Source organism: Danio rerio, chromosome 12 (assembly GCF_052040795.2).
Source record: "Danio rerio strain M-AB ecotype USA chromosome 12, GRCz13ab, whole genome shotgun sequence".
NCBI lineage: Eukaryota > Metazoa > Chordata > Actinopteri > Cypriniformes > Danionidae > Danio > Danio rerio.
Window position 1 is genome coordinate 42999826 of NC_141032.1, and position 26049 is coordinate 43025874.

Below are 26049 nucleotides of genomic sequence, written 5' to 3' on the forward strand. Positions count from 1 at the left end.
GTGTTGGGTTGCAGCTGGAAGGCCATACGCTGTGTAAAATATATGCTGGATAAGTTGGTGGTTCATTCCACTGTGGCGACTCCTGATTAATAAAGGGACTAAGCCGAAAAGAAAATGAATGAATGACTGTAAAAATGAATATCATTCATACAGAAACGCATGGACGTACACATACTCGCACACACATACTCCTCCAGACATATACACACACACACACACACACAAAAATGCACACACACACTTGTGCACACACACACTCTCTCTGTATCACACACACACATTTGTATACAAACACACAGTCTCTCTCTCTTTTTCACACATACTCAGACACAAACCCAGGCACACCCCCACCACACACACACACACACACACACACACACACACTCTCTATCTCTGTCTCTCTCTCTTACACACACTTTTACACAAAAAACATGGACTCTCTCCCTCGTCTCTTTGTTACACAGACTCGGAAACAAACTCATGCACGCACACATACACACACACACTCTTGAGATCAGGAGTATGAAGGTCAGCCTCAGGTCTTGGCTTGATTTGAGTCTCCTGCAGGAGTGAGTTCAGATCCTTCTCAACTTCTGCTGCGACACGCTGAGCCCATCACACACTTCTAGAAGAGTTCATTCACACACAGCAGGAACCACAACACACACACAAGCACGCACGCACACACACACACACACACACACACACACACACACACACACACACACACACACACACACACACACTCCTACCCTTCATTTTCTTTACCAAATTATTGAATGAAAGTGGTGCCGTGGTGGCGCAGTGGGTAGCACAATCGTCTTACACTAAGAAGGTTGCTGGTTCGAGCCTCGGCTGGGCCATTTGGCATTTCTGTGCAGAGTTTGCATGTTCTCCCCGTGTTGGTGTGGGTTGCCTCCGGGTCCTCTGGTTTCCCCCAAAAGCAGGCCCGGATTAAGAATTCAGAGGCCAAGATATGACACTGTTTTGAGTCTACAAATGTGGACACATAGTTTGTAAAGTTTTTTTGTCTTTCTGTTGTATTTATATTGTTTATTATCTCCAAAATAAATAAAAAAAAGAAAAAAAGCCGCTCACGGCTTTAACAGAGCTGTGAAGGGAGCACTCTTTTGCCCGGTGACACATTCACATACAGGCATCTAAACGCGCACGTTTTGCGCACAAACACAACTTGACAAAAACTTTCAACAACCTTTACTGTCTGCTGTGTCTTTGATATGGTGTAAAGATTATCATGCGTGATTGAAACATCAAGCAGGACGCAGCAAAGAATGTCGCTTATAAATTAAAACTTTATTATTTTATGCAACAACGTTACATTTAAAAGGCAAACAACAGGGCAAAAAGAATTTAAGCTAATTTTTAAGCAAAAAGACCCACCGCCTATAAGGCTACATGTTTTTTCCCATTTTTATTTAATTGTTTGGTGCATGTACTGTACATGTGTGTGATTGGAAAACTAGTGTAATGACGGCATGCCATCTTTACCAGACTCTGGCAAAGTCCGCCTTTTCTTTCACTCCGCCCTGAAGCACCAGCTGGCCCTCTTTTGCCTAAGGTAATTGGCGGGGCGAAAAAGGCTGGCCGCTGGCCCTGAGAAAGCCCGCTTTGGCGCGATCAGGCCCCGGAAGTGACAGTGGAAATGTGGCTGGCCTTGGCTCGCCCTGGCTCGCTCGCTTTAGACGCAACAGTGGAAACGTGGCTTATGTCTTGTAGGCACCCTACCTGGCTGCACCCCTATAGTTGAATATAAAAATAAGGTTAATATAATATTTTTTAAATAAAATTATTTAATTAATTGCCCACTTTTTTTAAATCAATAATATACAGTACATCTATTTCTTGTCTACAAAGATTTTACTTATTTTTAAAGCATTTAAAGCACACTTTGAAAAAAAAAATACTAATACAACTAGTATTAGTAATACTAATACAACAGTACTAGTATACTACTGAAAATTAATGGTTTTTAATATACTTGTTCCAGTTCACTCCAGCAGTGCTAAAAATGTATATTTAAGGGTATTTTTGATGTATAACTTCTATAAATTAAAAATGCATACGTTTTGGATATAACACCTCTCTAATCCAGTTCCATGAATCTGGGTCCTCCATATTACACACACTTATTAATGATTCCTACTTGTCTTCCTCGTGATGAAGAGTAGGCAAAATCTGATATGTAATAAGGAAAAAAAAGAAAAACGTGTTCATCAGATGCTGGATTACGAACCGGGTTCATGATCGATCGCCATGCGCTTTATGAGCTACGCCACTCACACTGCTGTTTGTTGTGCTCTTTACTTATGTTGTCTCTGTCAATCAGATGGTGATAGTCATGAATCACTTAACTAGTTTATTTCAACGAGGTGTGCTATTTGCACCAAGCCTAAATAGACATTCCAAAATCTACATTTTCCCCCCAAGTGCGCATGGGCCCCTGGGCTTGTGCCCATAATGCCCATTGGTTAATCCGTCCCTGCCCACAAGTCCAAATACATGATGTGCTATAGGTGAATTGGGTGTGCTAAAATTGACCCTAGTGCATGTGTGTAATGAGTGTGTAAGGATGTTTCCCATTGATGGGTTGCAGCTGGAATGGCATCCACTGCGTAAAACATATGCTGGATAAGTTGGCGCTTCATTCCGCTGTGGCGACCCCTGATTGATAAAGGGACTAAGCTGAAAAGAAAATGAATGATGAATTAATGAAAATAGCTTCTCTTAGTGTATGCTGTATAGATATGAAGAGTTGTGAATGTTATTTAGTGTTCGGTGTAAAACCACATGGTGGCAGTACACTCTGCAAAATCACTCTCAGCAGCATTGAAAGTGTATCATTGACTAGGAATCATAGAAGAAGTGCTTTAAGTGCTCTACAACAGCTCTCTTTATAGGTGTTATTCAGAGACACCCCTGTCAAATGCTGAAGTGGAGAAGCTTTTTAGATCTTACTTCACTCTCCTGTGTTTTGCTATCAATGGGAATTTACTTCAATGGCAGAAATGGCTCTGAATCACTTTTATGCTTTGCTGAAGTTTAAAAAGGGTTGTGTGTGGAGGACTGGAATGTTTCCTTATAGAGGGCTCTGATGACAATAAGGTTGAGAACCACGTCATCTTTAGGAAATACAATGCATTTTAATGTCATTTATTCATTTTCCTTTGGCTTAGTCCCTTTATTCATCAGGGGTCGCCACAGCGGAATGAACCGACGACTTATACTGCAAATGATTTACACAGCGGATGCCCTTCCAGCTGCAACCTAGTATTGGGAAACCCATACACACTCATTTACACACATACTCTAGGGCTGTGCGATTTGGGCAAAATATCTAATCTTGTTTTTTTTGACAGATATTGCAATTTTGATTTGATTTGCGATTTAATTTTGTAGTCAAGCTTCAGCTCAATAATCTGTATTGTAGCTTCTTACTGCTAAAATGCAGTGTGTTAAAAAAAAAGAACTTAAAAGATATTAACTTATTTTAGCAAACATCTCTGAAGTTGTACTTTGCTGTTGCTTATTGGAAGACTCTCTGTTTTTGCCTTAGCTAACCTTATTTCTTATTGATTGATTATTTATAAACATCCACAAAGAAGCAAGTTACCTTTCGTTGATCGGGTTGAACCGGAGCACCCCAAAAAAAAAAAACACGACAACAAGGGGAGAACATGCAAACTTCACACAGAAATGCCAACTTACCCAGCCGGGACTCGAACCAGCAATATTCTTGTTGTGAGGTGAAAGTGCTAACCACTGATACGCCATGTTGTTGTTGTTATTTATTTTAACTATGCATTGAAGAATGCAAAAAAAAAAAAAAAAAAAAAAAACATGATTTATGGAAATAACTAGAGCAGGAGCTTTTTAGTATTAAAGACTTAGTCAATTGCAAAAAAAAAAAAAAAAAAAAAAAAACATATATATACATATTAATTTTTAGACTACACAAAACCTACAATTGAAACCAGAAGTTTACATACATTCTAAAGAAAGGAACATAACCATAACAAAAAATGTCTGATGGTAAATCATACTAAATGTTTACTATTTTAGGTCTGTTAGGATTACCTAAATGATTTACTTTTGCTAAATGCCAGAATAATGATAATTTTTTTTTTTTTTTTTGATAATTTTTTATAAATTTCAATAGTTTACATAAATTTCCTTGGCATTTTTTTAGCTTTGCTTTTAAACTGTAAAAAAGTTTTTAAACTTTGGTCAAATGTTTTGGGTATCCTTCCACAAGCTTCTCACAATAGTTTGAAGGACTAGTTTCCTCCTGACAGAATTGGTGTAACTGAGTCAGATTTGTCGGCTGTCTTGCTCGCAAAAGTTTTTTCAACTCTGCCCACAAATTTTCTATAGGATTGAGATCAGGGCTTTGTGATGGCCACTCCAAAACATTCACTCTGTTGTCCTTAAAGCACATTTTAACTAATTTGGCATAATGCTTAGGGTCATGGTCTGTTTGGAAGACCCATTTGTGGCCACGGTTTAATTTCCTGGCTGATGTCATGAGATGTTGCTTCAGTGTTTCTACATTAAAAAAACAAAAAACAAAAAAAAAAAAACATAATGTTCTTTCTTTATAATACAATCTATACTCTGTGTCTTTTCCTACTTATTTAATACTGACAACAAAATAATTCATGTATTTATAACATGCTGAAGTAATTGGTTTACATTTATTTATTTTTTTTACAGTGTAGTGTGTGTAATGGCTGCTGTTTGTGTGGTTTATCTAGATAACCCGGTGCTGACCAGTCGAGTGGCCGTCTCAGTTCATGTGCTGGACATTAATGAGTTTCCTCCAGAGCTGGCTATGCCGTATGAGACCTTCGTGTGCGAGACTGCTAAAATCGGCCAGGTGAGTGAATATAAATGCTTGTGTGTGCACGTGTGTATGTTTGCATGTCCAAAACCAATTCTGCTCTAATGAGCCATTTAAGATGATGTATGACAGACTGCAGACTCTGACACTCTCATTAAATCCAGAAAATGCAGTAAACGCCTGTTCTAGGGTGCGTGTGTGTGTGTGTGTGTGTTTGCAGTCTGCATTTCCTGGCCTACTGTACCCACTTAAACTCAATCCAACTAGTAAACCATTCTAAAAACAAGCTATTTGTTGTTTTATACAATATAATTCAATGCTTTCTCTCATATTTGTTTATAAATTGTTCATTTGCATATTATCCGAAAACAAAAGTAAGACTAGTTGTTTGTTTCTAAGGTGTTGTGATGCGGTTTTGTTTTGTTTAGTTTTCTTTTCTAAGTGGTTCCTTGGTGATTCCTGGTAAATTAGTTCTATTAAAAATAAGTTAATTGTATGAAAAATATGTGAGGCTTATTATTATTATTTTAAATATATCAATATATTATTTTATTTATTTTTATTATTTTTTTTTTAACTTAGAACTAGTTGTTTGTTTCCAGGATTTTTGTGTAGTTTTGTTTTGCTATTTTATTTAGTTTTATTTTCTAGGTGGTTGCTAGTTTTTATTTTTTTATTTTTTTATTTTTTGTGTGTGTGTGTTTTATTTTCCTGGTTCGCTTCTTCTATTAAAATAATTTTAATTGTATGATTTATTTTTTTTTTTTATTTGGTGCTAGTTGTTTATTTTAATGATGTTGTTCTTTTGTTTTGTTTAATTTAGTTTTATTTTCTAGGCGGGTTTTTATAATTTTATCTTACTGTATTTATTTTTGTTCATGGCCCTGGTTGTCTTGAAGGGCATTTGTTCTATAAAAATATTTTATTTTATTGTAATTAATTAATTGGTTTGTTTTTTTTCCATTTGTTTATTTTTATTTTCTGGGAAGGTTATAGTTTTAACATATTGTATTTTATTTTTGTAATATTTATGTATTATTTTTGGTTTTTATTTAATTTTTTTTTTTTTTTGGAGGCACTAATTCTATTAAAATTATTTAACTGTACGTTTTCTAAAAACAAATGCAAGACTTATTTGTATTGGTTTTATTGGTTTGTTTGTTTGTTTGTTTGTTTGTTTGTTTAAAAACACTTGCAACAACCTAGAAAATAAAACTCAACAAAACAAAAAACTGAACTGTACAACAATAGCCTGAAAACAAATAAATAGTGCCAAGTTGAAAAAAAAATATTTATATAAATATATGACTCATCTCTAATAAATGATTTATTTAATCTTTGCCATGATGACAGTAAATAATATTTTACTAGATATTTAACATGGCAGGTTAATGTAATTAGGCAAGTTATTGTATAAAGATGGATGTTTCTGAAGACAGTCGAAAAAAAATATAGCTTAAAGGGGCTAATAATTTTGACCTTAAAAGGTTTTTTTTTAAATAACTGCTTTTATTCTAGCTGAAATCAAACAAATAAGACTTTCTCCAGGAGAAAAAATATTATCAGACATACTGTAAAAATGTCCTTGCTCTGTTGAACATCATTTGGGAAATAATTAAAAAGGGAAAAAAATCTAAGGGGGGCTAATAATTCTGACTTCAACTGTATCTGTTTTTTTTTTTTTTTTTACTTAGCACTAGTTGTTTGTTCTCAGAGTGTTGTTGTGCAGTTCAGTTTGTTTATTTTATTTAATTGTATGTTTTCTGGAAACAAATGTAAGGTTTATTTCATTTTATTTTATTTTTAACTTGGTGCTAGTTGTTTATTTCCAGCATTTTGATGTGCAGTTTTTTTTTGTTATTTTATTAAGTTTTATTTTCTAGGTCGTTGCTAGAGTTTTTTTTTTTCTTCTTTTTTATTCTATATAATTTTCGTCCTTCATATTTTCCTAATTTTTCTATTGCATTAATTGTATGTTTTCTTCATACAATTGTGAGGTTCATTTTATGTTATTTTATTTATATCGTAACTTTTTCCATGCATGTTCTCTATGTGTTGGCGTGGGTTTCCTGTGGGTGGTCCTGTTTCCCCCACAATCCAAAGACATGCAGTACAGGTGAATTGAATATACTAAATTGGCCTAGTGCATGTGTGTGAATGAGAGGTTGTATGGGTGTTTCCCAGTACTGGGTTGCAGCTGGAAGTGTGTCTGCTGTGTAAAACATATGCTGGATAAGTTGGCGGTTCATTCCGTTGTGGCGACCCCTCATAAATAAAGGTACTAAGCTGAAGGAAAATGAATGAACGATTGAATGAATTTCACTGTCCTGTTTCACTTGCCAGGAAAAAAAGGAAAAGAAGGGGAAAAAGCTGTGTTATATTAAAAACCCACTTTCTCTTGGTTTGAATAAGTCTGGCATTTCTGGCTTTGATTGATACGTTGGGCAGAAAGAGCCTGGTGTGTAAGTGATGCATTAGCGATGTGCTAATCGTCCTACCCAGCATGCACCTGTGGTGAATATGACAGCCCTACAACAGGTGATGCCAGCGGGAGATGGGCAATACAGACATCCATTTGCCACGCAGCATCCTTCTGCTTTTAATGTTAGTGCACAGTGTATCATGATCGCTGGATGCAAAAGAAAACTCGTCGGTTTTAGATGCAGAATAGAGCAGAAAAACCACAGGGACACTTGTTTAAAGATTATTATTAAGCGCAGACGGCCATGCACTTGTGTCTGGCTTTTATAATGTGCTGCAGATTAATTGTTTCATAAATGTAAAGCACAGAAAAGTGAGTTGCCTTTCTTTTAAATCATAAAGTTTTGCTAATGTGTCTCTACTGAATATTCAGTAACACTTTTCTTGAAAGTGGAGTTCATAAGACTGTCATGAAACCTTTATAATTATGACATGACACATGTCATGAGAGTTAATGCATTCTCATGACAACTGTCATTAAGTGCTCAGTTAAGATATTGTGTAGTGCCTCGTCACAAGGATCTGGATCCATCTTGCAGGTTTTATTAAGCTTGTAGTAAGCCATTCACACGGGGCGTCAGCTTCAATGCTTCCCATTCACTTTGAATGGGTGACGTCAGGCATTGTCGAACTGCATTGTGGATCTGTTGGCACCGCTTCAGAGGCGTTGCTCGCTGTAGAAGTTGGGACTTGCTCATCTTTTCATGCGCCGGCAGAAGCATCAGCCAATCAGATCGCTGTATGCAAATACACCAGCTCAGACTGTAGCCGTTTGATGACTAATTTTATTAGCTGACGCTGCTATAACGATCGCGTCAGCCCCAACTTCAGACATGCCCTCTGTCAAGCGTTGACGCTGAAGCCCCATGTGAATGGGGCATAACAGGCAGTGGTCAAGGGATGTAGTGCTGAATGAAGCAGGATAAGCAAGATTGTAGTCAAACACCAGGCTAATAGCCAGGGTTGGCAGCAAACAATTAATGTCCGAAAACTCAAACAAAACAGTTTAAAAGGCAAGAAGCACACAAACACAAATAATAGGAAGGCAGAGTCACAACAGGAAGACAAAAACAGATATAAATGCTCAGAATTGTCAACAATAGGAGAACAAGACTTTGCAGTGTGTGAGTAAAAACAGTCTGCTTAAATCAGGGTTGTCCAAACTCGGTCCTGGAGGGCCGGTGTCCTGCATATTTTAGCTCTAACTTGACTCAACACACCTGCAAGGATGTTTCTAGAAAGCCTAGTAAGAGCTTGATTAGCTAGCCCAGGTGTGTGTAATTGGGGTCAGAACTAAACTTTCGACATGACTGGCTTTAATAAATGGTAGAATGTTCTCAGATGGACTGGTAATCAGTGCAGGTACGGGATTGCTGGGAAATGTAGTGATTGAATGAAACAGTCAATAATCAGGTGAGGGCATCCTTTGCTGGTTAGAGGAGGGAATCACAGAGTTTGACACAGTTTGTTTCAAATAGATCACAACAAATACATCACAATCTGTTTTTGTATTCGTCATGACAACTTGGCACTACCAAGTCAACAAAACTTGTCATAAATCTGTCATAAACATGATTATCATGAAGCCATTTTAAATACGTCATGAATTGTATAACCGCGTCATTTGTAAAAAAAAAAAAAAAAAAAAAAAACTAAAATAAATAAAATAAAATAAATAAATCATGCCTCAACTACAGTGATACAAGATGAATTTGTATTAAAATGTTATGAAATTGTAATCACAAAATTAATGATACATTTAAAAAACAAATACTGTGTGTTCCACTGAAAAAGTGATTCATTACACAATTACAATAAACCCATGACAATTATGTTTATGGCGGATTTATGACAAGTTTTGGTGTCTTGGTGCTGTCAAGTTGGCATGACAAAGATTAAGACTGGTTGTGATGTATTTGTTTATTTCAAGTTATGTCAGAACAAACAATGCCATCTTTGCATTTAAATCGACATAACTGAGCAAATGACACTTACTAACTGTTGTCATACGCATGATAAAATCTCATTCACATTGATTCTGAAGGTTTTATGACAGTCTCATTAGCACCCCCTTCAGTTTTACTGAATATTCTTTGTCTTAGCAGCATTTCGATGATTTAACCGTTAACTGTTTGCCCATAAAGTGCTGAAGATGTGCATTTCAGTTTCATTGAAATGATAATGATACCATAGCATAATAACACTGATAATATTTTTTAAAAGAGCGTGTATGCTTGTGTAAACTAAACCTTCATGAATCATAAAGAAATGCTTTAATATTCTCTGTTAAATAATTAAACAATCATAAAGCATTGGATTTTTTAGCCCCATTCTGGGAGTCCAGCAGTGTTTAAATGTGCTATCAGAGACAATTTATGAGCTATTATTAAACTCTGATTGATAATATTTGGATTACATTTGTCTCACCTCAGGTGATTCAGATCATCAGTGCAAAGGATGAGGATCTTCCCCAAGCTGGACAAAGATTTTCCTTCAGATCCCCTCAAGAAGGAGTGAAGACCAAAAACTTCACCATCAGAGACTTCGGCAGTGAGTTAGACTGTACTTATATTACCTGTATATACACACGTTTCATGTAAAAAAAGAAGATTAAATTAAAATGGTAGAACTAAGATAATATAAATATTTAGTATTTATTAAAATCGTATAGTTATTTATATATAATAACTATACGATTTTAATAAATACTAAATATACTAAATAATAATAATAATAATAATAAATATAATAATAATAACAATAATAATAATAATAATAATAATAATAATTATTATTATTATTATTATTATTATTATTATTATTATTATTATTATTATTATTATTATTATTGTTGTTGTTGTTGTTATTATATAGTTATTATTATTATTATTGTTATTATTATATAGTTATTATTATTGTTATTATTATTATTATTATTAGTAGTAGTAGTAGTAGTAGTAGTAGTAGTATTTGTGTTTGTTTGTTTTAGTATTATTGTTTGTTGTGGTATTTAAATATTTACTATGTATTAGTGTTGTTTTTTTAATTATTATTATTATAATTATTATTATTATTATTATTATTATTATTATTATGATTTTACGTTTCATGAAAAAAATATTGCAATAAGAAAATTTAAATAAAATGGAACCAAGAAAATATAATGATCAAGTGTTTACTAATATTTTATAGTCTTTTATATTATTTTATATGTACATGCTACTGTATATATGGTGTTCAGTGGTTTGAACGTCCAAATTGCAGTATCAGTGTAATTACAAATGTCTCTACATAATCACAGCTGAGAAATAAGGGTTTTATCACCTAAAACAATTGGTTATTTTCATAGCTAAATAAATAGATGAATATATACATGAAATTATGCATTTTTTTAAACATAAATTAATCTGACACCAGCTCTGGGATGCAGGCTTTTGTGATTAAAATGTTAATAATAATAATAATAATAATAATAATAATAATAATTATTATTATTATTATTATTATTATTGTTATTATTATTGTTATTATTATTATTGTTGTTGTTGTTGTTATTATTATTGTCATTATTATTGTTATTAATTATTATTATTATTAATATTATTATTATTTGTTTGTTTAATTGTTTATTATTATTATTATTATTATTATTATTATTATTTTAACTGCAGATCACTTGGTACAGTAGATACACACTTATTCCTTAGCTTTTTTTGGCTGCATTGAAAGTTCAAACTACTGAACAAACATCACTTAAAGTCTTTTAACACATACTTAAAGTCTTTTCAACTAAAAAAAGAAAGAACTTAACATTTTGCATAAAATATCAGGCAGCGTTCCATCTTGAACTAATCATTTAAAGCTTTTCTTAGATTAGAAGGAAGCCTGTGGGCATGGACGCGTGATGTAATAGTTGATTGTTTTTCATGGCAGTGGATGTGCTGTTGATCTGGCCTTTTCAGTGCCTGTCCTCACTTCAGGCATGAATGCTCACTTAAGATGTGATTTATAAGGACAAGGTGACAGTTTCCGCTGAGGGCAGTTCAGAAAAACAAGAAGGAAAGAGTCGGCAGTACCTGAAACATGCAGGAGTTTCTTGAAAATGTTCAGCTGTCATGAAAATGCAGGTCAGCGTGAGGTCACAGGAACAGGGTCATGAGGATGAATCAGGGTTCATAATGTCATGATGTCAGCAAAGTCTACAACAGCATGTCGTTTCTCTGAATATTAAAAAGCCAACTACATTGCACATGTTTTTATTTTAAGAACCAACAGCTGCATTGCTTATAGCCATTTAACCTTTTGAACGGCTATTGCCTGGAGGGTTTACCTTAAAGAACAAACTCTTTCTGTTTCGTCTGATTGTGGACAGAGAGTCACATTTTATAGACATCATACAGTAGCTGCATTCTTTACAACATAACTCATAAAGAAAAATCATAAAGAAAAATATGCTGCCTTCTATACACAGTATTTATGGGGAATTATTATGACCAATAACAATAAATAAATGAACGAAAATAGTCTTGAGATTGAAGTGATTATAATGTAAAAAGATTAAAATTGCTAGAAAATACAAATTAAAAAAGTAAGAATAAAATTGTGTAATAAAACATATTGTAAAGTGTAATAATTCATGCAATAATAATTCAGTTTCAAGAAAAAAAATTTAATAAAATGTTTATGCAATTGAAAATTGAGTTCAAAGCTGAGAAACTGCTTCTGGTTATCTAGATTTGAGGTGTAGTTTTGCATTTTGAGTAAGATATTTCAGAAATTGTTTGACAAGAAAAGATTTTGTGTGTAGGCAGTTGGAAAAAAAACTGTAATAAATCCATATGATACAGTCTCTTAAAAGTGACGTTGTGTCTTCAGTTTTAGGCTCCGGCAAGCTTTGCACTCACACTACAAACATCCTTCGCCAAAGCCCAACCAAACTGTGCTTTTGCACACCTCTTCCAACCAGGCCAGGGCCGGCAACTGAACCGCGCCGGGGCATTTTTCAGATAGCATAGTGTGAGAACCCTAACCCTTAGTTCATGACCCCTTTAATAAATCAGTTTGTTCAGACTGTTCATGGAAAAATAAGAAACATTCACTGATTAATTCTGCTGATAGGGTCAGAAAGATGAAGTCGCCTTCAGGAAGTGATAAACTTAAGCCTCCTTTCCACTGCACACGACAAGCGACAGACCAGAAGTCATTCATTTCCAATGGAGAGCAGTCTGAGAGCTGCGTTGAGTTCTGATCATCTCCGTATGCGGAAAATTTGGATACGAATTGAGATATTTGAACCGTTGAAATATTTGAACTCCTGCGACTAGATCGTATGCGACCGGCCGACCGGATGTGATGTTATCCAGTGTTGTACAAGCAGGTCTGTGTGCGCGAGATGAGAAATAGGAGAAATAGGATGAGAAATAGGAGTTTATTGGGTTATTTTTTGAATGATAAAAAGTATTAAATATATTAAAATATTAATATATTAAAAAAAATAATAATAAATAACATTTCTGTTCTTAAATGTAAGAAAGTACTTACAGTACGCACAGAGAATAAAAGCTCTTGCTTTTGCACTCCTTTATTTCGGACACTGAGATGACATGATGTGAAGAAGCTTCACTAGCTCCTGAAATCATGACTGATGATCAGATGTTCAGGCTCAAATGCTCTCCCCACTGAGAAAAAGGAAATCTTTTAGACCTCAAAGGATTCAGCACTCTGTAGTGTAAGATCGACGGTGTGTTCACTAAATTCTCGATACTGTGAAAAAACAATATCATCTGTGATAAAGGATGCAGCAGTTACAGTGAATCAATAACGCTGCCATATAATAGCATAAACATACTTCCTGCAGCACTGCATAGCTGTTAACAAAGCCACCAAACAATCAATATTTCAGAGCTAGTTCATAAACTAATTCAGCTTGTGGTTTGATGTTTGATTTGTGTGCGTGCGTGTGTGTGTGTGTGTGTGTGTGTGTGTGTGTGTGTGTGTGTGTGTGTGTGTGTGTGTGTGTGTGTGTGTGTGTTTGTGTGTGTGTGTGTGTGTGCTTCAGCGGTTCATTCTAAGCAAACTTAAAAATGTGTACTTAACCTTATATAAACTTAAAAAAATAAAATTAATTTTAATAATTATTCATTTAAGGTAATAGTTCAGTTATTTGTTATTGCATGTTATTTTTTGAATGATATAAATAGGAAATATTATTATATTATATAGTTCCGTATTATATTATTATAATATAATATGCATTGTACTGTATATTCTAGTGTAATATATTTACATAATAGTAATAATAATTATGATGTGACTTTATATTATATTCCATAATATAGCATAAGTATAATGTATCATGCAAGTATAACAAGCCAAAAAGTTTAATAATAAAATCATTGTTTTAAACAGTCATATTGTTAATAAATATAATTGTATAAATTAAAACAACTGCATCTAATTTTTAGCATGTGTTAAATACACATTGTGATTTTTTATTGAGATACAGAAAGAGTTCTTATTTTAATGATAATAATAATAATAATAATAATTCCTTGTTTTCCTCTTCTTCTTCTTCTTCTTCTTCTTCTTCTTATTATTATTATTATTATTATTAATATTAGTAGTAGTAGTAGTAGTAGTAGTAGTAGTAGAAGTAGTACTATTACTGTTGTTATTGTTGTTGTTGTTATTTATAGTTTATTATTATTATTATTATTATTATTATTATTATTATTATTATTATTATTTCTTGTTTTATTATTATTACCATTATTATTATTGTTGTTGTTATTATAGTTTATTATTATTATTATTATTATTATTATTATTATTATTATTATTATTATTATTATTATTATTAAATCTAAATAATTGTATTCACTTTAAAATATTCCAAATTATATCATTATATATACAGCTGAAGTCAGAATTATTAGCCCCCCTGAATTATAAGCGCCCCTGTTTATTTTTTTCACCAATTTCTGTTTAATGGAGGGAAGATTGTTTCAGCACATTTCTAAGCATAATAGTTTTAAAAACGTTTTTCTAATAACTGATTTATTTTATCTTCGTCATGATGACAGTAAATAATATTTTACTTGATATTTTTCAAGACACTTCTATACAGCTTAAAGTGACATTTAAAGGCTTAACTAGGTTAATCAGGTGAACTAGGCAGGTTAGGGTAATTAGACAAGTTATTGTATAACGATGGTTTGTTCTGTAGATTATCGGGGGAAAAATTAGCTTAAAGGGGCTAATAATTTTGTCCCAAAAATGTTTTTTAAAAAATTAATAACTTCTTTTATTCTAGCCGAAATAAAACAAATAAGACTTTCTCCAGAAGAAAAAAATAGTATCAAACATACTGTGAAAATTTCCTTCCTCTGTTAAAAATAATTAAAGAAATATTTAAAAAAATGAAATAAAATCAAATGGGGGCTTATAATTCTGACTTTAACTGTGTGTATATATATATATATATATATATATATATATATATATATATATATATATATATATATATATATATATATATATATATATATATATATATATACATACACAAAATAATATTTTCAAAATTCACAAAAAAAAAACTGTAAATAAATACATGTACAGTTTAAGTCAGTATTATAGGCCTGAGCCAAAATAACACAAATAAGACATTCTCCAGAAGAAAAAATATTATCAGACATACTGTGAAAATTTCCTTGCTCTGTTTGGGAAATATTTAAAAAAGAAAAAAAATTGAAAAGGGGGCTAATAATTCTGACTTCAACTGTATATTTATTGTATGGTTCTTAAAATGCTTTCTCTCTTTTTCTTCTTCCCCAGATAACACAGCTGGAGTGGTGACTCTGCGCAGCGGCTTCAAGCGGCGTTCTCAGGAGATCTACCATCTTCCAATAGTGATAGAAGATGGAGGCCTGCAGACATTGAGCAGCACCAACACCCTCACAATCCGTGTGTGTGGCTGTGACACCGATGGATCTTTATTAACCTGCAGCGCCGAAGCCATTTTCCTCCCAGTAGGCCTCAGTACCGGAGCCCTGATCGCTATTCTGGTGTGCATCATCATACTGCTGGGTAAGCAAACATCCATCCGTCAGCGAAGCGCCTGTCCACACTGCATATTGCTGATATAATCCCAATTCTGAATGGAGTGACAATGCAGAAGCCGCCAGGACATTATTTTTCAAGATAACTGAGGAGACTGTGATAGTGTCTGTCATAACCCCAGTACGTCTGAATCACGTTATGTCCAAGCAGAATATATATATATATATATATATATATATATATATATATATATATATATATATATATATATATATATATATATATATATATATATATATATATATATATTAATTATTATTTTTTTTTTTTCATTGGCTACTTTATTTGTTAGAACAGAGGAATAAGAAAGCATGGAAGCTTTTTTTTTTTGCTACTGTTATAAATGAAAATAAAATAAAATAAAATAAAATACAATTAAATTAAATAAAAATTCAATTCAATTAAATTAAATTAAATTTAATTCAATTCAATTCAAATACTATTCTAGAACAGCACGGTGGCCAAGTGGTTATCACTGTCGCCTCACAGCAAAAAGGTCGCTGGTTCGAGTCCCAGCTGGGCCAGTTGTCATTTCTGTGTGGAGTTTGCATGTTCTCACCATGTTGGTATGGGTTTCCTCTGGGTGCTCTGAATTCCCCAAGAGTATAAAGTATAAATAAATATAGTGAGTTTATATTTCAGAATTGAGACGGTTTGCTTGGATCCTTAAATATTTTTTTAAGATCTTTCAATTTATAAGATTAAGACTTTTGGATTCACATTATGTCTAGACAGAAAAAAAGGAAAAGAAATGTTTAGAACAGACGAAGCATGGAAGCTTGTTTTTGAGAGGGTCAAACATAAAATAAAATAAAATAAAATAAAATAAAATAAAATAAAATAAAATAAAATAAAATAAAATAAAATAAAAAAATGAAATGGAAGCTTGTTTTTACTACTGTCAAGTTAAGTTAAATTAAACTAAATTATTTATTATTATTATTCTTTTTTTTCTTCTCATAATTACAGTTTTTCTCAGTCGCTTTGGTGCATTTTTCACAACACTATTTACATTTGCACAATTAACAGTTAATGCATTTTTTTGAACAATTTGTACAACCTGCAAAACCTAGTTGATAACCTGCAAAAGCGTGTCACTTGCTCAAAATGGAGAACTCATTCCTCAAAAGCAAGTATTCATGTCAATGAAAGAGTCAGTGTCATCAAGATGAAAAGTTCTGACACCATTGTTTATGTTTTCATTATGACAGTTTACTCTAAGTTTTTTCCAATGCAATAAAGTCAGATTTTGGTGACACTTCCTGAAAATGCTCAAGACAGCAGCACCATATACTATTTGCACAGCCATTTAAAAACTAGTTTTCTAGTCTACTAGTTAGACATCACTGCATTTAGTGAGGTATCTGAGTACAAGACACTGAATATGTATGTTTCACAGTTTTACTGCAGATGCTCTTTGCAATTCTAACTTACAGCATTGTGCAAATGAATAATAACAGTCTATAAAACCTGGACATTTTATTGATCAGTAAAAGTCTTAATATAATTATAAAAAATAATAAATAACTAGGTTGGAGGAAAGTCCTTAACCCAGGTGGAGGATGGAACTTTACTCAAAATTCTTAGTTTGCTATCATAGTTTGCAAGTTCTAAGTATACATCTCACAATTTTGACCTGTTTTTAGGGCTGTGCAATTAATCGAAAATCCGATTTCGATTTTGGCTTCAAACGATTATGAAAAAGCATTAATCGAGATAAACGATTATTGCATCATATACCGCCCCCTTTCCAGCTGTTGCTCCTAAAAGCGCGAAAGACATCGTGCTTATGTGTGTGCGGCACACAGCCAGATGATGTTTAATGAAAATAATTTTTTTAAACTTAGTTCTGAACATAATAGTTTTGATATATCATTTCTGATTACTGATTTCTTTTATCTTTGCTATGATGACAGAACATAAAATTTTTCTAGATATTTTTCTAAATACAAGCATTCAGATTAAAGTGCAATTCAAAGGCTTAATAGGGATAATTAAGCAGTTCATTGTATAACAGTAGTTTCTTCTGCAGATAATCAAAAAATATATTGCTCAAGGGGGCTAATAATATTGACCTTAAAATGGGTTTCAAAATATTTAAACCTGCTTTTATTCTAGCTAAAATAAAACAATAAGCCTAGCAGAAAAATATTATAGAAAATACTGTTAAAATTCCTTGCTCTGTTAAACATTTGGACAAATGAATGTTAAACAAATGAACCTTGCTCTGTTCATTTGGGAAATATTTATTTAAAAAAACATATTTCCAGGAGCGCTAATAATTTTGACTTCAACAGTAATCGTTTTAAATAATCGTGATTACAATTATGACCAAAATAATTGTGATTATGATTTTTCCCAAAATCGAGCAGCCCTACCTGTTTTGTCAGAATTCTACATTTGCATCTTGTAGTTAAAATGGATGGATAAATGGTTGGATGGATGGATGGATGGACGGACGGACGGACGGACGGACAGACGGATGGACGGACGGACGGACAGACAGACAGACAGACAGACAAGAAAGGACTAAATTAGGATTATTCTAAGGACCCACACACTATGAAGGCCCGCAGAGGCCTGATTTATAGTATTAACAGCATTAACAAGGGGCCCAACCTGAGGTATATTTTCATAGGGTCCAACATTGATAGCCGTCCTCCTGTTCATCTGTCTTTAGGCTCTAGGATTGCACAGACTCTTCTCTTTTGAGATGGAAGATACATCGCCTGCTCTGAAACTCTCTGAGGTGTTTTAATTAAAACATACTTGTTAATTAAGCGCCTGTTTATTGGTCATTCCAAACAGGTAAGGAGGAGGATAGTTTTTTTTTTTTTTTTTAAAGCGCGGGTTTAAACAGACCCATCAATGTCACAGTAAAAGCCCTAAATCTCACTGTGTCATTACCATCAGATCCGAGGCTGAATTACTCTCCATGTTAACTTAACCCCTGAGGTGCAGACACCAAATCTCACCAGCTATAAAGCCACTTCATTTGCATTGGGGATGTGCGGGGGGCTTGGGCGGAGGGCTGACGAATGAACTGGAGACTTTTATGGCCTCGTTTCCATGGTAATTTGTGTGGGCCGGGTGGTCATTAAATAACAGCGTTCTCAACAAAATGAGGTTAGCACTCAACTGTCCTCGAATGAACCGCAGACGCAGATCTCAGCATGCGGCACGCTGTAGACTTTCAGAAGTATACTTGGCTATAATTAGTCAGTCGTTTAGTATGATTCCTTCCAAAGGCTCATACATATATGTGCTTTGTTTTCACCTAGTTTTTGTGTTGCACTTAAAGTTTTTTTTTTTCTTTTCTTGTTACTAATACAAATATATGAAAATTCCTAAAGGAGACCTATTATGCAAAAATCACTTTAGTAAGGGTTTAAACAGTTGTGTGGCAAAAGTGTGTAAGTATAGCTATATCTAATGGTAAAAATGGATTCATTCTATTTTTTTATAAGCACACTTCTTTAAAAAGTCTGCATAAACACTTTGATTGACATTTTCCTGTACATGTCATCAGAGAGGGGTAAGCCCCGCCCATTAGTGATGATCTCTTCCTCATTTGCATAAACAACCCTGCGTGAGAGGCAGTCATCTGCCATAAGAGTTTTCAAGAGTTCACACTTAGCTGATAATCAATAAAACATAATTGGCCTGCTGTCCCGGGAGAGAGCACTGAGCTCGTAATATCCTCGAGCCCGGGGCTCCCTCCCATTAGAGCAGCGAGAGGGGAGTTCGAGTTCAGGTAGGTCTTGAGCGTGTGAGAAGTGTAAACTAAGGTTGTCTTGTGTGATCATTTGGTTTAGTTGATTGGCTATGGTGTATGTTTTTGGACGGTGGGAGGAAACCACAGAACCTGGGGGAAACCCACATGAACACGGGGAGAACATAGAAACTCCGCATAGAAACACCACCCGGCCTGATTGGAGGTTGGACCAGCGGTGTTCTTGCTGTGGCGCAACAGTGCTAGCCACTGGGCCACTGTGTCGCCCTATCGGAAAAAAAAAGGGTGGGAAGTAGGGGGGGAAGGGGGGGAACTTTGAGACGAAGTCAACTGGAGTTAAAAACTCTGGTAATTTATAATGCTTCCGTAATCATCTAACAGGGCAGATTACGGAGCTAATGAGGTGCCAGCTTTGTTGATCATAAGCATGTGATCCTCTGGAAATTAGTTTATAAATAAACCACACTTTGCACCATTTCTGCTGAAGATAATGTCAGCAACTAAGAGGTATTATAAATATGGAGTTTTAGGATGTACAAATGAACAGTCTCCATCGACTACCTTCTTCTAAACGACTTCTTTTGAAATTTTCAGTTTTTCACAAAGATAATGTTAGTCTTGATAAATCTGCCACTATGTAAATGCATATGCATTTGTGGCTTCGCTCTCTTTTGTAAAGAGGGCTGGGAGCACAATCTCATTTCGATGTAAAGCCACAGTGACCAAAAACAGAACAATTTGGAACAAATCCTAAAAGGGGCCGTTTCAAAGAGTTGTAAAAGAATAGTTGTGTAGTTTTTGAGCTGAAACCTTCACACATACACTCTAGGAATGTCAGAGACCTCTTTTAATCTTGTAAAAAAAATAGCGTGATTGGTCCACTTTTTTTAGGGCTCCAATTGTTGGCATTTTTACAAAATGTAAAATAAGAATTCTGTGCCTCCAGAATGTATATTTGTGGTTTCAGGTCAAAATACTGTACCCAGAAGACCATGTATGTTAAAATTGTCAATTTTTGGGTCAGAGGGAATTGTAGCTGTTTTGGCACTTGTGCCTTTAAATGAAAATGGGACAGTTCACTTTAGAGTAGAATAATCAGGATCAGGTGTCAGGATAAACACCAGGATAAAACCACACACAGAAATGCCGTTACAATTATCGCATTTGTGTGCGTATATATATATATGTCAGGCGTTGCCGAACTGCATTGTGGATCCGCCGGCCCCGCTTCAGAGGCGTTGCTCGCTGCAAAAGTTGGGACTTGCTGAACTTTTCAAGCGGCAACGGAAGTGTCAGCCAATCAGATCGCTGTATGCAAATACACCAGCTCAGGCTGCGGCCTATTGCTGACTAATTTCATTGGCTAACGCTGCTCTGACGATCGTGTCAGGATCGTGTCAGCCCCAACTTCAGACACGCCCTCTGTTAAGTGTTGACGCTGAAGCCCCGTTTGAATGGGGCGTTACAGTATAAACTAAACCTGATTTAACGTTTACAAACCGGAGCTCCTGTTGTGTGATTGAAGCGCCCTCGTTTATAGCTGTGTGAATTATGCGGCTATGGTGATTCTAGCGGTTATGACTTACATGGCACAAATAGTATAGTATAAATTGCTTTAAATAACAGTGTAGCACTTACTGCTTCTTAAGTTTGATCACAGAGAGTTGGAACAGATCTTTTAATGCCAGTTTCTTTACAAATCCTCTCTTGTGGACATGATTACACACATTAACACTGAGACATCTGTAGGCATTAAAAACCACTCTGCTACATCACGCTGTGGGCCTCAAAATCACAGGAATTTGGATCCTATTTTCCTGTGGGGAAATGAAAAAAAGTCTTGTGTGTTTATAACACTTCAATAGGACTGTGGACACATTATACAGTACCTACACACAATTCTGTTCAAACTGCTTCGAAAAGTTGATTTTGCATTATAGGTACCCTTTTAAACAAGCAACATAATCTGCCAATGAAGTAAGTAAAAAAAAATTATTTCAAAGTAAAAACAAGCTTATTTTGCTTATAATAATAATAGTTAATAATTCCTTACATTTATATAGTGCTTTTCTGGGCGCTCAAAGCGCTTTACACAATGAGGGGGAATCTCCTCGTCCACCACCAGTGTGCAGCATCCACCTGGATGACGCGACGGCAGCCATTTTGCGCCAGACCGCACAACACACACCAGCTGATTGGTGGAGAGGAGACAAAGATGAAGCCAATTGGAATATGGGGATGGTTAGGAGGCCATTATGGACAGAGGCCAGTTGGCAGATTTGGCCAGGATGCCGGGGTTAAACCCCTACTCTTTTTCGAAGGACATCCTGGGATTTGTTACGACCACAGAGAGTCAGGACCTCGGTTTAACGTCTCATCCGAAAGATGAGCTCACTAAGCAGTATAGCATCCCCGTCACTATACTGGGGCATTAGGACCCACACAGAACACAGGTTGGGCACCCCCTGCTGGCCTCACTAACACCACTTCCGGCAGCAACCTAGCTTTCCCATGTGGTCTGCCATCCAAGTACTTACCGGGCGCAGCCCTGCTTAGCTTCAGTGGGCGACCATGTGAGAGCTGCAGAGAGCTAGCTGCCGGCAAATTATCACATTGGCAGGTTATTTTTCTTGTTTTAAGGAAAAAAACTTACTTAATTTTGGCATTATTTCTGAATACAAGACAATATATTTGGACTAGAAGCAAGACAAAAACACTAATTAAGAAAAGCATGTTTTGCGGTGTGCTTGCTCCTGTAATTGCTGCTATATTTAGATATTTGTTTTTCTTCTTACATTTAAAAAGTTGTGAAGAAAAGTTACATTATTTCATATTTTCTTCTGTCATATTGCATGTTTCTCAATATTTATGCATCTCATGTTTAGGCAGTTGATGATGCGCAGCATGATGAGCTCTAACATTAGGATTTGTTTAGAAGAAGCTGTTTTCATTTTTACCTTCTCCACTCTGCTATTTCAGGTTAGCGTTCAAGCTGTTCTGTCCACTTCCTCCATCACATTACATCTCATTTCCCTTGTTTATCTCTCAGCATTACGCCTACAAAAGGCAGTAAGCTGACGTTTTTTTGTCCTAAGAAGAGCAAATTAAGTTGACTCACAAAGGAAAGGGGCCACACTAAGACCTCAAATGCAATTTAGGCCTTCCTACAGTAGCCATTATGAGTGAAAGAAAACTATTATGCATTATCTATTTAGATTTCAATATTAAAAACTCTCCAGAAGGTGAATCATTTTCTTTTGAATGCTTTTTTTCTGGTAATACATGAAAATTATCCATTGAGTTGCTGATTTTTTCTACATTAACATCAAAACAGAGTGTTTACTTTTCTTAATGCATGTCTTATTGGTCATTTTCTGCATGGTTCAGCAAAACTCATGTCTTAGCCAGGACTGGATTTACGTAGTTATTTTGGGGCCCTAACTAATTCAAGCCACGGGACGTGGAAGTCCTACAGCAAATGCACACTTTGTATTCGCATTTATTAACAGTCCAAACTCATGCGCTATAGGTGAACTTAATAATCTATGTTGGCAGTAGTGTATGTGTATGGGTGTTTTTCAGTGCTAGGTAGTGGCTGGAAGGGCATCCGCTATGTAAAACATATGCTGGATAAGTTGGTGGTTTATTCCGCTGTGGCGACCCGTCATTAATCAAGGGACTAAGCCGAAAAGAAAATGAACGAATGAATGAATGAATGAACTGCTGGATGCTTATCCTATAAAACATGGTAGAAAATGTCATTATATATAGTTTATAGAAACTTCTAGTTATTAAGTGTCGGGTCCCAGACCTCCTGGGGCCCTAAACGGCTGCTTACTTTGCTTATTGGTTAAATACGCCCCGGTCTTACCTCAAAAAATACTAACTTTAATTTTTTTCATCTGTAAACTGATTAGTAGGCTGTCTGCTTAATGTCTGCTGATACTGCTCCTTCAACAGACATTTAACTGACTATAAGAAACTTTGCAAGTACATGTCAACTTACACTAACCCTAACCCCAACCTAACAGTCTACTTATAATCTAATGATAATTAGTTGGCATGTAGATGCAATGTAAAATAAATGTTGTGCTCAGTAGAAAAAAAGAAACTTAAATACATAGGTTTGTGAAAAGTAAAGGGTGAGTAAGAAACGGATGACAGAAATGTGAACTATCCCTTTAAACAGTCCAGACAAAAAGAACAAAATTATTTTTTTTGTTTGTTTGTTTCCCATTGACTTCAATTCATTAATTTTCCCTCCTTTTTGTTGGTCTATAAAATTTAAATCAACTGGAATGATGTCTGTTGGGTTGCTAATAGATCCCAAAACATTTTCTTTTACCAATAAAACTTAGTCAAGTAACTTTTAAAATGGCATGGTGGTCTCTAAAATGATATCAGAATTGATATTAGATTTTTTTTTTGGAGAAACTATTTTTTAATTCACCCTTTTTGGAGTCTGTAGCATCTCTCTTGGATGGGAGACACAAGGGAAAGATAAAGTAGGTTGCTGCCGGAAGTGGTGTTCGTGAGACCAGCAGGGGGTGCTCAACCTGCAGTCTGTGTAGGTCCTAACGCCCCAGTAAATTGATTGAGACTTTATACTGACAAGTAAGCACCGTTAAACCGAGGTCCTGACTCTCTGTGGTTGTTAAAAATGCCAGGATGTCCTTTAAAAAATATTAGGGGTTTAGTCCTGGCATCCTGGCCAAATTTGCCCACTTGCCTCTGTCTATCATAGCCTCCTAACCATCCCCATATCATAGCTGGCTTCATCACTCTCTCTCTCCTCTCCACCAATCAGCTGCCATAATGTCATGCAAGTGGTAGATGAGAAGATCCCCCCCCCCCCCCCCCAATGTTTAAAGCTCTTTGAGTGTCCAGAAAAGCGCTATATAAATGTAAGGAATTATGATATTATTATTATTATTAAAAGTATATTAAATGCATATTAAATGTAAATGACGCTGATTTTTATTCTGGTATTTATTTAAATGATTAAACCCTTTTTTTTTTGTTGATGAATGGGCCAAAGCATATTGATTTGAAGAACATTTGGAAATTGTACATATTATTAGAATTACATTTAATAATAAAAAGTTTAGGGTTGCTTTTGTGATCCCTAAATAAACTCATTTAACAAGCCAACTTGATCTAAATATGCCTGACAAGACATATTGATATAAACCATTGTTACATCAAATAGCATTTTAGAGTGTGTTTTTGTTCATCTTTTGCTTAGCCCTTTTATTCTTCTGGGGTCGCCACAGCAGAATGAACCGCCAACTTACCCAGCATATGTTTTAGACAGTGGATGCCCTTCCAGCTGCAACCCTACGCTACGGTCAATTTAGATATTTGAATTCACCTATAGCGCATGTCTTTAGAGAACATGCAAACTCCACACAGAAATGCCAACTGGCCCAGGACTTGAACCAGCGACCTTCTTGCTGTGAGGCGATTGTATGTCGCCCATTGTATGTCATCAGTAATTCATGATTAAAACATTTTGGTCTGAAAAGAATTAACATAAACAGTACATTTTACAGGTGAAAACCCATACAACACTTCCAGTCAATCCATGTTTGACTATAACATGACAGCTTGTATTTAAGAGGCTGCTGCTGCGCTCTAAACACTCACCTGTCTCACAGCTCGTCTGCTTGTAAGATACCAGCAAACACCTCTCAGCATCACTGCGTCCTTGCTAAAGGTGGCAGGCAGAATCACAGACAGCACAGAACACATTGTCATGCTGGAGATTAGCCATTATCGGCGCTCCATTTGTCAGACTGACCCATTTCCCCGCTCCACGGATGCAGTCAAGGCAGACAGAGTCAGAGATCAGCGTGGCGAGGGTGAGCACTTATCAATCTCTAAGCTATCTCCTGTATGCCAGTCAACTCACAAACATGGACTCGAGAATATACGAGAAAATGAAATGAGCGCTGCACTGCAAGCATCCGTCACTTGGGGGCGCTGTCATCTCGTGTTCTGCTGGAGCATATACTGTATAAACAACCTTGTTAGTCGTTTTATATCAATTTCCTTTAATTTGCTGCATACTAATGAACATAGTACAGGTGTAAACTTATGCTTTTTGCAACCTCCTGAACCTATAACAAACAGACTACATCTGCATTAAGCACAGCGTGAGCCTCAGTTTGATGACTGACTGTTCCAAAACCTAGAGAGCCTCTGCATTCTGAGGCAACGAGTACTGACAGAAATGAAGATAGATAGATAGATAGATAGATAGATAGATAGATAGATAGATAGATAGATGGATGGATGGATGGATGGATGGATGGATGGATGGATGGATGGATGGATGGATGGATGGATGGATGGATGGATGGATGGATGGATTGATTGATTGATAGATAGATAGATAGATAGATAGATAGATAGATAGATAGATAGATAGATAGATAGATAGATAGATAGATAGATAGATAGATAGATAGATAGATAGATATCGTTCAAATATTCAATTTATTTTTCTATAAATCATTCTAATATCCTTTACTGTTTCTATCCATCCATCGTACTGTTGTTCTATCTATCATTCTATCTATCATTCTATCTATTATTCAATCTATCATTCTAATATTATATTCATCATTGTGATATATGTCAATCATTCTAAAATTCTATCAATCCATCCCTCCTTCATTCTATCAATCATTCTATCAATCGTTCTACTATTCTATCCATCATTTTATTATTACATCTATCATTTTAATATTATATATATTCATCAATCCATCCATCCTTCCATCCATCAATCCATCCATCCATCCATCTTTCCATCCATCCATCCATCCATCCATCCATCCATCCATCCATCCAT

The 26049-nt window shown here is 35.1% G+C and overlaps 1 protein-coding gene across 2 annotated transcripts in view; it reads left to right on the forward strand.

The window, feature by feature from the left end:
• cdh12b (cadherin 12b) overlaps positions 1-26049 on the forward strand; it is a 320630-nt gene that overhangs the window by 287835 nt on the left and 6746 nt on the right. For both annotated transcript variants that reach the window (XM_087276886.1, XM_087276887.1), the window contains 3 exons: positions 4773-4894; positions 9772-9889; positions 15176-15427. In XM_087276886.1, coding sequence (XP_087133012.1) covers positions 4773-4894; positions 9772-9889; positions 15176-15427 — 492 coding nt within the window. The remainder of the gene's footprint in view (positions 1-4772; positions 4895-9771; positions 9890-15175; positions 15428-26049) is intronic.